This window comes from Centroberyx affinis, unplaced genomic scaffold (assembly GCF_046629955.1).
Source record: "Centroberyx affinis isolate AG114_WGS23_722 - 3 ecotype Tasmania unplaced genomic scaffold, CSIRO-AGI_Caff_v1 ptg002059l_1, whole genome shotgun sequence".
In the NCBI taxonomy this organism is placed as follows: Eukaryota; Metazoa; Chordata; class Actinopteri; order Beryciformes; family Berycidae; genus Centroberyx; species Centroberyx affinis.
The window spans coordinates 84377-101853 of record NW_027280392.1 but is presented as its reverse complement, the minus strand read 5'-3'; the positions used below and the strand labels follow the sequence as shown (position 1 = coordinate 101853).

At 40.9% G+C, this 17477-nt stretch overlaps 2 protein-coding genes and 1 non-coding gene across 3 annotated transcripts; all 3 read left to right on the top strand.

Annotated features, from left to right (window-relative positions):
• The first annotated feature begins 4588 nt into the window (after positions 1-4588).
• Positions 4589-11816, top strand: kri1 (KRI1 homolog). The gene is made up of 18 exons (XM_071531243.1): positions 4589-4756; positions 4971-5047; positions 5181-5286; positions 5382-5481; positions 5562-5619; positions 5716-5765; positions 6165-6261; positions 6408-6485; positions 6613-6725; positions 6880-7108; positions 7290-7460; positions 7596-7671; positions 8880-9004; positions 9163-9325; positions 9572-9702; positions 10165-10229; positions 10353-10448; positions 10553-11816. Exons 1-18 carry the CDS (start codon positions 4672-4674, stop codon positions 11052-11054), a joined length of 2322 nt encoding a protein of 773 aa, XP_071387344.1. The 5' UTR covers positions 4589-4671; the 3' UTR covers positions 11055-11816.
• LOC139654209 (Z30 small nucleolar RNA) lies at positions 9849-9947 on the top strand. Its single transcript, XR_011696015.1, has one exon. It is a non-coding gene; the product is annotated as a Z30 small nucleolar RNA (small nucleolar RNA).
• Positions 11817-12128: 312 nt separating the features above from the next.
• On the top strand, positions 12129-16262 carry spc24 (SPC24 component of NDC80 kinetochore complex). The gene is made up of 6 exons (XM_071531247.1): positions 12129-12215; positions 12670-12855; positions 13381-13525; positions 14837-14941; positions 15814-15890; positions 16012-16262. Exons 2-6 carry the CDS (start codon positions 12687-12689, stop codon positions 16116-16118), a joined length of 603 nt encoding a protein of 200 aa, XP_071387348.1. The 5' UTR covers positions 12129-12215; positions 12670-12686; the 3' UTR covers positions 16119-16262.
• The last annotated feature ends 1215 nt before the right edge of the window (positions 16263-17477 follow it).

The window sequence follows — 17477 nt, the reverse complement described above, 5'->3', positions numbered from 1 at the left end:
ATAGCAATAAGGTCCCAGGCTCAATTCCCGACCCTGGAGGTTGCGTGTTTTCCTCCTGTTCACGTGTGTTTCCTCCCACATTCCAAAAACATGCGAGTCAGGTGTGATTGATAGTCCGTCTGTGCCGGGACAGGCTCCAGACCTGAATAGGAATCAGCAGAGTAAAAAGAATGAATGAATGCAATATACAGTGTAACAAATGAGAGGAGATACTGTATGTAGATGTGCATTGTAAGAAATGTGTGAACCATTTCATTTGAACTGAACTTTGGTATTAATTTCAATTTAGCATAACTCATTTCTGGCACATAGTCACCTCAAGTGAAACCATACTACATGAAAAATGATCCTGCTTTATTGTGATACTTTTCAGAAATGTGAAATCACTTCTTTACTATTCAGGGTGCTTTATTTTCATACATTTGGCAGCCATATGTCTCACTGGGTGAGTCAGTCTTCCCTCTACATGGCAGGATCATAAGTACTAGATGAGGCGATTGAAACGGTGGTTAAGGTATGTGGCAGATGAAAGGCTGTAAATAATGGACAGCAGCGTATCCCCCTGTTTAATAGGTTCGGTATGCAGGCACGGCTCTACCACTGAGGAGAAAAAACGTGATGAGGAGTTTTTTTTTCTCCTGGAGCCTCGTGTTTTTGTAGTTTTTCTATGGAGAACAAGAGCCACTTCTTAGAAAGCCCCAAACATGGTGACGTCCCAACTGGAGGCAATAACAACACAGCAGACACAGTAAAGCCTCATTCAACATGGCTCATCAGATGCACATGTGTTTTTTAGTTTTGCACTTCAGAAGCAAAACAGCTTCTTAGAAACTGCCAAACACGGTGACATCACAACGAGGAGGAAAACACTGTGTGCGTCATATAATCTCATTCATAGTGACTTGTGAGGTGACATGCTCTTTATAAACCAACTCTAAGGTTTTGAGAGGTTATTGAACCTTTTTGTATATGTACAAGCTGATAGTAGAGAGAAAAGTTATGAATGTAGTCAGCTTGACAGACATGTTTGTGAGAAGTTTATGTGTTTTTCTACGTAAACTAATGCCTCTACATAACAAAATCTCAAATATAATATAGAAATGGTTAAATATGATGTTGTTGTACACACTAACATCTTTCTCACACACTTTAACTCAGTAATTGCTCAGGAATTTAATTGCTGAGTAATTTAGTTTAATGAGGTATGGGTTATTACCTCTTAAAATTTAGGAAAATGAAATTCTGTGACATCACTGAATTCCCTTGTGTGAGATTATTGAAAGAAACCTTCATGGACATTTGTGTGCCCATACCATAAAAACATAAGATTTTTTTTCTCAACCATCCCAAGCAATACAGTTTGATGATGTCATACAGTAGGACTGCATTTTTCCTTGCTCTTCAGATCTGTGCGATACTGGAAAAACAACTGGGGGAAAAAACATCTTTGAAAGGGAATCCATATTCAACGTGAGGTTTAATCAGATGTGATCCAAACTCACGTTTCCTGGCAGCTGTGGGAGCGCGCCACGTCAGCTATCAGGGGAGAGAGGGAGAAAAAACAGCTCTCTGACCCTGTGGATCTGCAGTCAAACCCCCCAACGAGGCTCTCTGACTATGCAGGCAAAGTTCAAGGCTGCGGGGGGGCGGAAGTGTAAGTTTATAACGTAGGAAAAGATACACTGACACACATCTATAGATACACATGTGTAGGTAAACATGCAGATAAGCAGACAGATCGTCAAAATCCCTCTCAGGCTGACTTTCAGATCTCCCTCAGCAGAAAAGAGAAATACATGCTAGTTAATAAAGGATGACCTTACTATGCTATATTTTTTGTTTTTGGCATGAGGCAGCAGAAAAGCCCTGATTTTCAAAGAAAGCGTTGATCTGAATCCTGTGACATCATTAATCATTGATATATCAACTAAGGGTCACGCACAGCTGGGCCATTCCAGTTACTTCCAGGGATGAATTGAACACGTGTTATCAGTCTGGTAGAAAGTCAGAACATCCAGTCTGGTAAATATATTGTACACCTTTCTGACTGCAGCACAGTATTGAGTGAAATATTGTTTTCTTTTCACTTGTTTGTTAACTGAAATTGACTATTCCTTTGCATGAGGATAATGGGCATCAACATGTTTTTTCAGATATGTATAGTTAATATGGTATTTTGTTTCAAGTTTTAATTTTGACTTTGAATAACAGGCTATAATAACAACATGGCACACAGCATACACACAGAACAGGGAATCCCATTTTGTACAATCATGCAAAAATATTGCAAGTTCTGAGGCATTTTCCCCATTTCTGAGTATTTCTGAGCAAGTTCCCATAAATTCCACCCGTTGTTTAAGATATATGCTCCTCAAAGATAAGGCAAAAGATAAGGCCCTGCTGTGAGCGGCGTTACACCTGAGCCTGCATAAACAAAGACTACCAGTTGGGTCCATGGTCCATCATTGACCTTTGCCCAGAGTGATGATGTTTTGTTGGAGATGTGGAGAGAGACCGGCCCACTGTGGGAAGCACACACACCACACACCAGCCAGCAGTTTGACTCATGTGTGTTTCCATTGGTAAGGCTATTACATCAGGGTTGTTTGAGGAAAATATAGTCAAACTTATATGGTCAAAATTTGTTCTAAGGGTCTAATTTTACTGTTCTTACATTCTCAAAAATCCATTCTTTTTTTCAGATTCACAGTTTCAGATTATCTCCTGTTAACGCATCACAACTGGGATGTAGTTTTGTTTGGCACTCCTGCTGAAACAACTGTTTAAATCCAATTCCAGTCAGTGGGGTTTGAAGCATTTGAATTGACACACCCTCTGGAAAGCCTCCATGCTGCAGGTCTGCGTGATTTCAATTAGAACTGTCTGCAAAATAGGGTCCGAAATATTGTCTGAAGTTACTCTCTGAATTCATTCAAGAAATACCCTATTGATATGGTTATTTGAAAAACATTACAAAACACATTATTCCTATCCTGAGGCATAGTTCTTCATTTGAAAACAAATTCATGAGAAGTAATATAAGTAATATAGGCCCTTTAAGAGCCATAAATCCAGCAACAGTTTAAGTCAAATATATATTTGCACACCACATGTGCTACTTCCCAAGCTATCTCGTATTATAATGGCAACATCATAATCTCCCATATCCTAATTTGTCATAAACATCACAGCAGAAGAAAAGAGCTGGACTGGTCTTTGACCACTCTAGGCTTGGCCTTCTTATTTACATTTCCCACAACAGTTTCATTTAGGGGAGCAGATGAGGGACATGGGATGGGCTGGATAGATCACCTTACACACACCTGTTTTGCACCTTACATTTGCTTTTTCATATGCCATACACCCAGAGCCACCTGTGGATGATAAATATTTAGTGTGAGGCATGGATTACCAAGCATCTGCCTTACCAAACAGAAGTCCCTGACTGAGGCCAAAGCCTTTTATTTACCTGATTAGATGGCTATGCATGAGTTGTCTTATTCTGATCCAGAAGACAATCCTGATCTCTTTGTCTTATATTCATACTGCCATAAGTCATGGCTGAGTCATGACAGTCAAGCCTATTTAATTTCTGATGCTCTTTCAGTGGAACAGGTTAATCACAAAGTGCTTTACAGCGCAACAAAAGACATAGATACACACCAAAAACAAGACAGAACAAGCACATCACCACTTCAAAATGTGTGTGTCTCTGTGTGTGTGTGCATACGTGTGTGCCTGTGAAAGGCACGTGTGTGAGTGGATAAGAGAGCGCTGCGCCATGGCAAGTCCCAGGAACAAAGAGAGTAAATTCAGCAGGGAGGGAAGGGAAGGGAAAGGTATGCCTGGTATGATGGGAGCATTTTAAAAAAAGACATGGAGGGTTACAGTGATGAACACACACTTTTCCATTATGTTATCATCCCATTTGTGTGAAGCCAGGTGCCAATCTCCATATTCTTATAACCAGCAACCAGCAGAATAACACAATGGGTCTTCCAATACCAAGTACGCATCCTCTATCTGGGGAAGGCAAAGCTGGCTCTGTTAGTGATTCAGCAGCCTCTTTCTCATCAGGAGTATTGTTTGCTTTTGGTGGGATATTGTATTTACATATCCTATAGGAGACTGACTGGCAACTACTGATAGAGAGCTTTGTGTGTCAATATTAGGCTGATGTTGGCATTTGAGGTAGACCTAAATAAAATTCAACATGTAGGCATGGACTTAGAAATAAACAGCCTCAAGCATAATAAGAACTGAATGTTTTACAGTGTGGAGGACTTCAACACCTACATGTAGATATATTTTCAGCTATCACTTTTACATCATTTTCTGCATTTTCATATGAGCAATGAGCTCACTAACATTGCCTTAAAAAACTGCCTATTATTGACAAAATAGACCGAAATAATAATGTAGATTATTATTTCTAAAACAATGAATGGGTCAAAAGGATGTAGAGAATTTTTTCTTTTTCTCCCCCCCCCCCCCCCCCCCCTCCAGAAAAATAGTATAAGTGCGCCCCCTAAAGGAGAAATGGCGTAACCGTTGAACTGAGTACCGGAAACCACATGGTTCAGCTTTTCACATGCTGAGGTAGCTACAAGAACTTCTCTTGGTTTGTGTGTAGTTTTCAGTTTAATTAAAGCGAGCTGTTTTAATGAAGCCATGTCAGACAAATCGGAATTGAAAATCAACTCCAAGTTTGCGGAGAAATATGACAAATACCGACAAAAAGAAGAGTTACAAAGGCGTAAGTGTGTTTGCAAGCTAACGTAGCTAGCTAAACTAACGGGCTAGCGACCCAGAGTGTGGCTCTGTAGAGCACGTTAAGTTAGCTGCTTCATAGGAGGTAAACGGCACGTGTTTTGCACGTCGCGGTCTCATTTGTGAGTATAATTTGAAGAGTTTCCTCGTTGCACAAACAATAGGGAGTTAACAATGCTGTGCCCTGTGTTACTGTACAGTGAAGGACCGATATGGACACCAAGCTAATGAGAGTGAATCTGGGTCGTCTGACTCCAGCTCTGATGACAGTGAAGTGGTGAGCATCAAAGGCTTTTTCACTTTCCACAATCTCTAGTTAACTTCACCCAACGGTACATCAGCCAATAACTGTACCAATGATGTACAGTTAGGCTTGTAGTTGTCTGACTGTTATCTTTATTTTCCCTTAGGAACTCGACCCTAAACTGGAGAGAGACTTCTACAGAACACTGTCACTGCTAAAGAAGAAAGACCCTAAAATTTATCAGACAGATGCCAAGTTCTACTCTGAAGAAGGTATTGTCAAGCATAACCATCATTGCTTTCGACAACTTATTTCTTTGATATACATCTGTTTTTGTAAATAAATCATCTCAATCTGTTGCATCCAGATGCGTCCACCAGTGACGCCAAGCCCTCCACCTCAAAGACAGCAGTTAAGCCCATGTATCTGAAGGACTATGAGCGTAAAGTCATCTTGGAGAGGGAAGGGTGAGTGAGCTGCTCTCGTGCAAGCTTTTACAATATTTGACCGCACCACAACAAGTTGTCTGATGATTTCTTATTAACAGTAAATATGAAGATGATGACGAGGACAGTGATGATGAAGAGGCTGCCAGGAGAAGAGAGGTATGCTGTGTTACAAAATAATGTCATTTCTTTAGGAATTTGTAGATGCTATATAATGACAGCCATTTTATTAATCGTCATTCTTTTCTTTTAAAGAGAGCTGCATCTCCTAGTTACATTCAGGAGCAGAGGGATCTGAAAACAAGGTAAGGCCCGGACAATCTAGGGTGGAATACTATATGACCATGGGCTTTGAAAATCCTTGAACGTTTGTGGATTTGTGAAAAATAAAATAAGGTCCTGAAAGTTTTTGAAAAGTACCTAATATTTATTCAAATATAGCTACCAAATTCATCAGTATGCCTCAGCTCTTTGGAGCAACACTTCCCAGGTTTAATATCCAGGAATTTACCATGAAGCTGTATGAGTTTCATTCTGACCAGTGTCATGTCTTGCCTCAAAAAATGACCATTTGGAGTCCTTGAATTGCACCAAACAAGACCTTGAAAGTCACTGAAAAGTCCTTGAATTTGCTGTCCAAGTGGGACCCCTGAATATTACTTGCAGTCTATTTGCCACTTACCAAAAACGAAACCTTTCTCCAGCTTCCGTAAGTTCGTCCAGGACAGTGACGAGGAAGGCAGCGAGGCAGAGGGAGAGTCCCAGCTGCTGACCAGGAGGACCAAAACACAGGAGGAGAAGGTCAGAATTGATGGACAACATGTTAAAGCTTTTAACAAATGGCTCATCATCTTGAAATCGAGATTCTATAAAAGCAGCTTCTTTGCTACAGACCATATTGCTACATATTTAACCTTTGTCACTGTGTAATCTACATCTGTCTACAGGATAAAGAAGAGGAGGATTATGTGGATTGGCTGAAAGGCCAGGCAGAGCTAGAGGGTCCGGAGGAGGTGCAGGACATGGTGAGTGTGTTGTGCGGTAAGAAACAAAGGGAAGAGATTTGGGAGAGTATATAAAAAGGGGCTGAAAATGGAGCCTTTGTTTTGCCCAATGACATCTTACTAATGGGACATGTTTGTGTTGAGGCAGAAGTACCTGAGGGACTACTGGAATGACCCAGAGTTGGATGAGAAGGAGCGTTTTCTGAGGGACTTTGTCCTTAACAAGGGCTACCTGGATGATGACGATGAAGACGACGACCGGTAAGTTGCCTAAGTGTCTGGATTTTGACTAGATTTTATGTTGTCTGTCAGTGAGAGCTGTGAAGTGATAGAAATGTAGACCATTCATATACAGCCATATAGAGATATGCAGCTTGGTTGTACACTAATTGTTCCTGACCGCCGATGTTTCAAGGATCCCTACCTATGACGAAGTAGTCCAGGATGATGTGGAGGATTCGGAAGAGGAAGGGGAATCTTTCTTGGAGCGCCAGGAGGACTTTGAGAGAAGCTACAACTTCCGTTTCGAGGAGCCGGATGCTCAGCAGATCAAGACCTATCCCCGCAACATCGCCACCTCTGTCCGCTCAAAAGATGAACGGAGAAAACAAAAGCGGGAGGAAGTGAAGGAGAGGAAGCAAAAGGTCTGTGTGTCCCTTGAAAATGTGTTTTCCTCTAGCCATGCCCGTAAAACCCCTTCCACTTTTACTATTCCACCTCTCAGCTTTTCAGTGTCAAATATTCAGATGCCTTTATCCAGTAGCTAACATAACCCTATCTCTTCTCTCTCTTCTTCACCTGCTCACTTTCTGCGAACCATTTCAGGAGAAAGAGCAGAAGCAAGAGCAGCTGAAGCAGCTGAAGAACCTGAAGCGGAATGAGATCATGGAGAAGCTAAAGAGGCTTCAGGAGCTGACTGGCAACGAGCAGCTTGCCTTCAGTCAGGCTGACCTGGAGGGAGATTTTGACCCTCAGCAACACGAGCAGCTCATGCAGGTGCGTGGGTTTATGTACACACACACACACACACACACACACACACACATACACACACAGACACACACAAATAATGTAATACAGCAAGTGGGTGTTGGTTTTTCAGCATCTTTGTTGTCATTTTCCTATTTGCAGAAATTCTTTGGAGAAGATTACTATGGAGGAGAAGAAGGAGAGAAGCCTCAGTTTGATGACGACGAAGAACTTGAGGGTAAGCTCCTGTTTTTATCTACATGTTACTAGGGCTGGGCGATAAATTGATTTTATCAATTAATTTGAATTTATGGTTTAGGACGATGTGTAAAAATGAAAATCGAGATTCACTTTAACCTGGGTAAATACGGTACGGATCACTCTCTGTCAATCAAGCCCCACCGCTTCCCTGAGCTTCCGCAGTTGATTACAACGCCGACCGAGATTTCCCCTCAGACACAGTATCAAGATGGCAGCACGTGCTTCTACAAGTGAGGAGCTTGTTTGGAAGTGGTTCGGTTTTGCAACGTCCGACGTCGAGCGAAGCACTGTCCGTTGTAAAGTTTGTCTAAAGCTTGTGGCAACTAAAGGCAGCAGTGCGACAAATTTATGGTAATCTTTAGAGGCCAGCTGATCGCCCTGTTCATTACTCCCATGTGTTTGATCCTGTGGTGGTAATCCCTACTGGCCTGCAGATGGCACTGATTGACTACTTGACAATTATATGCTCAATCAATTATATATTAGTCAGTGATATAGAAACCCATAGTTCAATTTAGTATGATGTGCAAGCTTTATATACCTCTCTTTCTCTAGAGGAATCAGTTTCATGGGGTGTTAAGATGGTAATGTGTAAGTAAAACTATAATTGTACCATGTTGCCATTTTATTTGCATGAATTCCTGAAAAATAAAAAGCCCTTAATTCCATATACTTGATGTTTGCAAGGAATCATGAGTAGGGTTACGTAGATAAACTTGGATTGGATTAGATGCTTGTGTTCTCATTCCTCACAGTAGTTGTGGAGTAGTTGAGATAGGGCAATCATTTTGGGTTTTATATATTCTATTGATTGTAGAACATTTGGTTGATTATCTGATGAAGCAGTATCTTCAATAGGTAGGTTTGGTCAATGGTCAAACATAGTTTCACCTGGTTATATTTGCAAAGCTGTAAACTAATGACATTTAACATATTTGTACTCCAAACCCTTTGCTGTCTCAATAAAAGATGTTGCTAAAAGATTAGAGCTGCTGTCTATGTCCGTGACTCATTTTAGAAAATACTTATCAAGTAGTATTTGATAAGTATCTTGTTTGATATTTGCCAATTTGCTCATGGCTGACAAGAATGTAACTAGAACTACGCTCAATTATATTAATCATCATGTCAGTGTATTATGCACTCTAACAAGATATGACTTCTGGCTTCTTGTGTGTTCAACAGAGCATTGGAACTGGGACAAATGGACAGGAGAGGGAGGAGAGGAGGAGTATGGTGGTGAGGAAGAAGAATATGATGGAGAGGAGTATGAGGGCCAGGAGCCCAACTGTGAAGACGCAAACTTCATTGTGAGTCGACTCACTTTGACAAAGAAAATAATTTTATCCTGGTTTATTCAGAGGTGGTCACCTATATGTTGCTATAACAGGCTGGACAACCTCCTCTGTTGATACGTTGGTGGGCGTAAAGAGAAAGTTGCTTACCGGAGTTCATTCTATTGAAATAGATGGATGCAGACTATGATCCCAGCCAGCAGACTGCCTCCAAGAAGAAGAAGAAAAAGGAGAGGAAGAAGATGAAGAAAGAGGATATCCCACAAATGGGAAAGAAGAGAAAGAAGTCTCACTTTGCTGAGGTCATCACCCAAAACAAGCCTGTGTTTGATCCTCGTAAGTGTCTATAATCCTCTCGTCATCCATTCAAGTTTGTCAGAGCAATAGGAGAGCTTTGTCTTGCACTTCCCACTTGCAGTTTGAATGACTGTAAGGTCAGAATATTGAACTTGTATAGTAGCTTAGTGAGATGTAACTATATTATGTATTCAGCATAATTTGTGTTGAAGGTGACAGATTTGGCAGAAACATGATTTGACATTGATTATGCATTTATATAACTGAAGGCTGTTTGCATTTCAGAGGAGAAAAGCTTTGAGCAGTACTTGGATGAGTACTACAAGCTGGACTTTGAGGACATCATCGACGACCTCCCTTGCAGGTTCCGCTACAGGCAGGTCCTGCCCAACGACTTCGGCCTGACCACTGATGAGGTGGGAATGCTGGTGTGCGTAGCGTGGCACATCTGCTGACTTGATGTCCAAGTGCAGCATAATTCAGCAGATGGTTAAAACGAATTAGAAGACTGGACATTTTAGGCCTAGTTGATTGTTGGTTAAAATGCTGCAATTCCCAAGTCCTGCACTGATGAGCCTTGATGTGTCTGAGCTGGTATTGCTGCCTTCCGGGGATGGCTCTGACCAGTGAATGATCTCAAATTAATCTTCTCTCTGAGCAGACCAGGGAGCGATTGGATGCAGCAGCAGCAAATGCAAAACGTCTCAATGAATTGGCTGTGTTCAGTATACATAGTGATTTATAGTTGCTAATTTTTGTTAAATATTCAGAACAGATATTAAAGTCCACCTGGATGTTCCAGGAACGTGCTGAAACTGTTGCAGAAAGACATGTTTTATTTGGTTTGATCTAATGGTAGACATTGTTTCTCTCCTAAGATTCTAAATGCTGATGAGAAGGAACTGAACCGATGGTGCTCTCTGAAGAAGACCTGCATGTTCAGGTACTGACTCTGTCCCTCCATGTAAAAATAGTTACACTCTGTAATTATATAGATATACTGTATACCTGTTCTGTGGTCTGCGGTAGGTGATTACACTTTCAGCATTCTCTCTCGTTCTTTCAGGTCTGACAAGGAAGAGATGAGTGATTTGAAGAACTATAAAATCAAGGCACAGAATGAAAACAAGAAGAGAGAAGTTCTAAGCTCTGTATATTCTGAGTGAGTATTGGCCAAAGCACATACTGATCAGACACCCTCGTTATTAAATCCAGCATTACTGTAGCAACACTAAGGTTAATTATTCAATGAATTTTGTACTACAGGGAGGACAAAGAGGCGGCGGAGGCCAAGAACAAGGTGGGGAAGAAGAGAAGAGATCGTCTGAAGAATGCTGAGAAGCAAGGCAGAGGAGCAGAAGAGGGTGAGGCGGCCTCCAGTATGGACTCAACAGAAGAAGCACCAGCCCAAGAGCTTAGAGAGGCAGGGGGCAGTGCAGAAGAAGAGGAAGCGTTCCTGATACCCAAGAAAAAGAAGATGAAACTGGAAGAGGAAACTCAGACGGTTATTGCTGCTGAGAAGACGGCAGATAAAGCTGAGGAGGTCAAGAACAGGACTGAAAGGCCAAAATGGCCCAAGAAGAAACACAAGCATCCAGGCGGACGCCTCATATCAGGACCCGTCAGGGTGAAAATGGGTGGCCGAGAGTTCAGCAGACAGAGACTTAAGGCCTACGGACTGAACCCCAAGAGACTTTACTTCAGACAGCTTGGCAGACAGAAACGAAAAGTGCAGGAGAAGAAAGAAAAGCAGAAGAACAAGGAGTGATGGACAGTGACACTGAGCCGCTCATTACTTTCTGTGCATATAGACCTGGAAAATAACTTTTCACTTTCAATGTTTCACTTTTCCACTGTTGTATGATGCAGCGTTGGCTCTTTGAAACCACAGAGATTTTAACAGAAATTAAGAAACATTTTTGGACAGTGGCATAGCTACATCCATAAACTCTGAATGGGTGCCTACAAGTGTTCATATGCTCACACTCATTTAGTGATTGATATAACATTATTTTCTCCTCTATAGGCCACATATTATGGGGTCCACTGCATTCTTCTTGCATACACTTGAATTTCACAAATTATCCACAACAATAAGCATTTTAGTTTGGTTGTACTTTGGTTTCATGGTTCAAATAAACCTAACTGGTTTTCATTTTGTTGCCAGTCCACAAAACAGAGCAGTTGAGGAAGTGATGCTGTATGGAGACCTGAGATGTTGTTTTCTGTGTATTTTTAGACATTCTATTCTTGACCAAATTTACTGTCAGTGATAGGCTGCTTCATAGTGCCTATCACAGTATGGTGCCCTGGACTCATTTCCTCAGGTATTTTCTGTTAACACAAAGTACTCTCACTTAATTGATGTTTAACCCACATCTGAAAGTATGTTCAGTGCCATCTTTCCATGCCAGAGAGGCATGGTATCAGCCAAGAAATAAACCAGGGACGTACATCTCCTGAGGGAGTTGTGTGGGCTCACTGAAAGCAGTTGGATTGGCTTGCTTCAACATGAAAGAGTTGAATTCACTGGAGTTGATCTGTAAAAAATACGTTAAATACAAAAGTTGGACCTCCAGATATCTGTTCTCACTGTGCCATTAATTTTTACGACCAAAATATAACGTTTTAATATCTTATAAAGCTAGAATATATATATATTTTTTATTCTAGCTATAGATAAGATACAGACTCATAAAAAATGAGTAATTAATGACTAATCGAGGAAATATTATTTCATACGATTATCATACTTTTTCAGTTGACTCACTAATTATATTTTAAACCATGGGGTTGTTTTTTTTATTTCACAATCGAAATAACACGTTGGTCTTTTTGAATGATAAACGACACCGGATGTGACGTTGAGGCGCGCTGCGGGTCAAATTTTGAATCACGGAAAATAATAGTTCGCCGATTTAGTTATCTGGTATGTTGTATTCTGCCTGATATTGAAGGAAATTTAGGTTGTTTCTTCCATAAACAGTCGCCACTGGTTGCTGGAAACATTGCATATAACTCGAGTTGTGTGAAAGTTTTCAGGATGTAACGTTATGTTATAACTTAGTGTTGCTAGCCACGAAGCTAACGCTAGCCGTGTCACTGCGAGTTTATAGACAGGATAACGAAGCACAGCGGTAGTTTTATGTAGATAACTTAGTTAGTACAGTAATAACGTTAATTCATTGGCTATAGCAACGTGTTGCCTAACTTGCTTTGATTGTCAAGTTGAATGCTATTGTGTTAAACTGCGAGAGAGGGACTTCGCTGATTTTGTGGCTGTTCATTGTTGTTAATATGTGAGGCATAGCGATGGCCGCTCAGTAACAGCGATACAAATACAGTATCTTGATCTTAATTTGCCGTGTTGTGTGCTTCTGTAGCTGCCGGTGTCACCACAATGGCTCAAGCTCATAATTTTCAAGAACTGGAGGAGACGATGGAGGCGCTGGTCCACTTCATCAACAGCAGCAAACCTGAGAATCAGCTGAGGCTCGTGAGAGATGAGCAGCAGGCCTTTTTTGATCGACATGTAGAAACCAAGAAGATAGTGACACAGATTTTACAAGGTAAGCGATTCAGTATTTGTCTATTGTTTTCTTTCCTTTTGTTATTATATGTCCCTGTCCCTTCCCTACCCTCAATGCTTTATAAAAATACAACGTCCTACTAGTGAACATGATGTAGCATTCTCAAACCGCTCCTATCAATTTCAACCTACTCTGAATTGTGATCCTATACACTGACTGTCACACTACCAGACACTCACTACGCCCCTAAGAGCTTTTACCAACTATGCCGTTGCTGCTACATTGGACTTTTCTTTGGCTTTGTTGTGAATTGGTGTTATACAGTGCGTCTCATCTGCACTATGTATGAGGTCATGTTATTTATTGCACCTAGTGTGTCAATCCTGTGTGGTTGTAAAGTGTCAGCACCAATTAGCCAGGGCACATTTCTTACGCGCCAATTGCACTTGAATAACAGTGATTCTGAATTGGACATGTGGACCCGCACCTGGTCACTATAATCTTTTGCATTAAGGTTCTCCTGGTCTCTTACCCCCTCATCATCTCTCTCTCCTTCCTCCACAGATGTGGCTCAGACGGAGGAAAGTGTGGGCCAGAGGTTGCTGGACATGGAGGAGCAGAAGAACCAAGGGGAGAGGGAGCTGGAGAACCTGGAGGAGCAGCTGAGGCAGTACACAGCCAGGAGCCAGATCACTGACTCCGAATTACAGTATCTTTTATACATATTCTGTGCATGCAGGGTGTCCCATATGATGATTTATATTTGGGTGGCCCACTCAACAGCTGTGCAATTAAGTTTTTGTTTTAGGTTAATTTCAGGTGGTAAACTGATGTAGTTTAGAAAAATGAAAGATGCTGTCAATCACTGAAAGCGTATTACTGAACTATAACAATCATGATTTATTGTGCCTATGACACAGTGCATGCACTTTCTGTGCGGACACCTGTCTGCCTTAGTTCCTGAACAAAGATACTGAGCTTGCATATCGAAATATCAATAATAACCCTTCTCTGATATATACTCACAACTGAGAAAAAACATCAAGCCCCCATCATTGTTTGAGTAGATTGAACAGAGGAATTTTGCACACAGCCTCCCTGGTGTGTGTGTGTGTGTGTGCGTGCGTGCATGTTTGTTTCTCATCCACCAGTACTGAAAAACATTCAAATTTTCACCAAAACGATTTCTTATAAGAACTTAATATTAATTATTATTATTGACCTTACAGAAGGAGATAAGCATGAATCAAGGGTATTAAGATGACCAGTAAAACCAACATGGTATAGTAGATGAACAAACAAATAAATCCTTTCTGGCCTTGCTGGACAAACCTTTTCACCTGACATCCTAACCCATGTAGGGCCGAACAGCCGGATGCTTAACCCTTCATACAGCTATTAAATATGACCATGTGAGAAACCTAGACAGGCAGGTAGATGACTGGAGGTGAGGCTCCTCACTTGTCCTATCTGAAGTGAAGTGTACTGTGCACCTGTTGCACGCTCACCCAAGGTTTCTTCCATTGTCTCCTAATATGGTTTTCTCAGGAGTTTTTATTTGCATGCATCAAGGATCTAAGGCTGGTGGTGTCAGGTAGGTTAGGATATGTAGGATAGGTAGGCTTGCTATGTCTTGGTAAAACCTGCTATTGTGTGTGGTGTTTTTTGTTTTGCTTCCTTGTTTATGTTACATCATTCTGTTCTATAGTTGACTGTTGACCATGTAGACCTAGGTATGCTCTTTCTCCTTTGAGACATACTTGTGATGAAGGGCTATGTAAATAAATGAACTTGAACTGTGCAGTTTCAGCCCCTCAAATGACAATACACTGCCTGAAAACCTCTAATTGCTCAGATATGTGATTATAAACTAACAAAACAGAAAACTTCTTCTATTACTGCAACCCATAACCCATATTCCTCCCTGGTGGATTAAACATTTACCCCAAATCAGGAGAGATTTGGGGTAAAGCTACCAAGAGGGTAGAAATCTTTGTTGGCAGCCTTAACTCTCCTCCAGGTTCCTGCAGAGGGAGTTTGAGAATCTGAGAAACACTGAACACGAGCTTCAGACCCTGCAGCAGGAGGTGGATGAAGACACCACCGAGGTCATCCCTTCAGCAATGTGAGTTACACAGATGTTCAGTTAGGATTACTTTCTCCATCATTTTGTCCCAGGAACTAGCTTGCTGGGGTTGTGTCTTTAAAGACAACCCACTGAGCAAAAGACGTGATTTCAACGTTGCGTCTATGCTTTAGCTCTCATATAGCCCAGGATGATTACGGCTATGTATAGACCTATTTAGACCAAGCAGTAAATACATTATTACAATGAATAAACATTTGTAAATACCAAAAATATGCACCAGAGAAGTCGTGTCCTGTAGACTAGCCTACAAGATAATTATCTGAGCACAAGAAGTAATTTCAACATTGCGTCTATGCGTAGCTCTCATATAGCCTAGGATAATTTTGTCTATGTATAGACATCTAATAAACTTTCACTTTTCAACCCCATTTAAACTTAATTTAGCCTAGATGGCTATGGGCCATTTAGACGTGTTTTAGACGTCTAATCAACGTAAAATTGCTCAGTGGGAAGATTAAGTGAAAAATGACTTATTTTTTCTTTACCGTCTAGCTAATTCCCCATGTCTGAATGTACGTGTTTAGCAATACATGCCAAAAAATTAATACCTGTTGCTTTTCCTTTCCTAGAAAGTAGCATATTTAGAGGACCTGGCTTTGAAAAACACTGGACTAGACTCATGTTATTTCAATGAGAAATGATTGTGCATGACAATATGTAGAAACAAATCATGAACACTTAAGAAATCAAAAGTTTTACACACAAAAGGTTTGAGCTCTCCCTTTCCCATTATAAGTTCATTTCAGTCCTCCGCTGCCCTCAGATGGGTGGTGCTGCATTTTGGATGGGCTGGGTGGTAAATATACTTGTGGTGTATTTCCTGATTATTTGTTTTTCTTCCCCAACAGATACGTTGCTCAGCTGTACTACAAAGTAACCAAGATCAAGTGGGAACATGACACAGAGCCACACATTTTGAAAGGAGGTACTGACCTTTCATCAGTATTTTGTCACTATCATAACAGGTATTTTTTGTGACAGCTGAAGTGCTTATATGTTGCCACAAGTTGTTAATGTTTGTTTTGTCTCTGGTTTTCCTCTTGCAGTGCACTATGGTGCAGATCTAGCCACTCCCATCAACATCGACACCGCTGTGCGAACTCGGACTGATATCAGCGACCAGCTGTGGAGCTTTGTCAGCACTGAGTGGTAGATGAAGGATGGTGCCGGATGTGGAGACGGATGTCGAGAATGTGTTTGTGGTGTACATGTTTTTTTGTTTGTCATGTAAATTTTTTGTCTTGCTTTTATATGTTCTATATAGTGTTTTTATTGTTTTTATAAAAAGTAATTAAATATCTCACAGCATTGTGTCTGGTGGTTGTTTTGGTAATGTATTCCAGCGGCGTGGATTCATCAGAACTCTTTCACTTTGTAGATGCTTTATTTGTGATAGGCTAGGCAGTGTGAGATGTCTGCCACTAGATGTCGCCGATATGCCGTGGCATGTTTGGAAATGCAAATGAATACACCGGTTCCTTGGATATGCACAAACCCTGAGATGAGACAATGCAGAAAGAGTTGTTTATGGAGTGAGCTATAGTACACACACTTGGCTCTCAAGAGTGGTAACAATGAACACTTCAGACTGTTTCTTGCCATTGATTTCCATCATTAAGAATTTAATTAATTAATAATTAATTTTGTGCCATTTTGTGCTGATGCATCACTGCCATAGGAAATCCATACCGGAAAATGTACCATAAGCACTTCATTGAACTCATCTCACTGTTTTGCCAAAATGCACTAAAGGGGAATGATGGACATGATAGTGATGAATAAGCACAAAATTGCAGCCAAATATCTCAATGATGAAAAAGAAGTACTGACTCCTATCACAGTAGTATAGTGTCATTGAAGCATTTCTGCATTGCGTGACTTAACTATCTCTTAGCTTAGTGATATTTACCCACAGCCATTGGCCTGACAAACCCGTGTATGAGAACTGAAACGTCCTTTGGAAAGTAGTCTTCACCATGATGATCTGCCAGTGCAGCGCGTGTGGTTACGAGTGGGTAGGATAACATGGGGTGTTGGAAGGTTTCATATTCGCATGTATCATCGCTTGCAGAACCACTCATGAGAATGTGGTTTCCTTACGGTAAGCATTAACTGTTGCTCATTTCTGCAGTTTCATCTGTCTTTCTTGGCCACAGGCACATGCCATATCAAGTGGTTAGCAAGTGGTTTGCATGTAGGTAGAGTTTTGAGTTAAGCAAAGGTTGAGCTGTTTGTCTTTGTTTCCCCTTTTATCAGTCTGTCTTGTTGAGAAGACTCATGTTTGAATAGTATACAATATTAAATAGGCTACGCATGCATGGCATTTATATCTACAATATCAGGCTAAAATGCTGTGTATTGTGTTTTATTTAACAGCAATGAATGGGAGGGACGACTTCCAGTGAGAGATTTGAATCAGTAGCCTAGTTTTTTCAGATATTAATGGTTAAAAACTATACTGAGAAAGAAAACTACTACTGAGGTGATGTTTCATTCCCACAAAGAATATCAT

Coding starts and splice junctions, on each gene's coding strand:
- kri1 (XM_071531243.1), top strand. CDS start 4,672: ATGTCAGACAAATCGGAATTGAAAATCAACTCCAAGTTTGCGGAGAAA. Junction 5,048..5,180: donor GCTCTGATGACAGTGAAGTG/GTGAGCATCAAA, acceptor ATTTTCCCTTAG/GAACTCGACCCTAAACTGGA. Junction 5,287..5,381: donor CAAGTTCTACTCTGAAGAAG/GTATTGTCAAGC, acceptor TGTTGCATCCAG/ATGCGTCCACCAGTGACGCC.
- spc24 (XM_071531247.1), top strand. CDS start 12,687: ATGGCTCAAGCTCATAATTTTCAAGAACTGGAGGAGACGATGGAGGCG. Junction 13,526..14,836: donor ATCACTGACTCCGAATTACA/GTATCTTTTATA, acceptor ACTCTCCTCCAG/GTTCCTGCAGAGGGAGTTTG. Junction 15,891..16,011: donor GCCACACATTTTGAAAGGAG/GTACTGACCTTT, acceptor TTCCTCTTGCAG/TGCACTATGGTGCAGATCTA.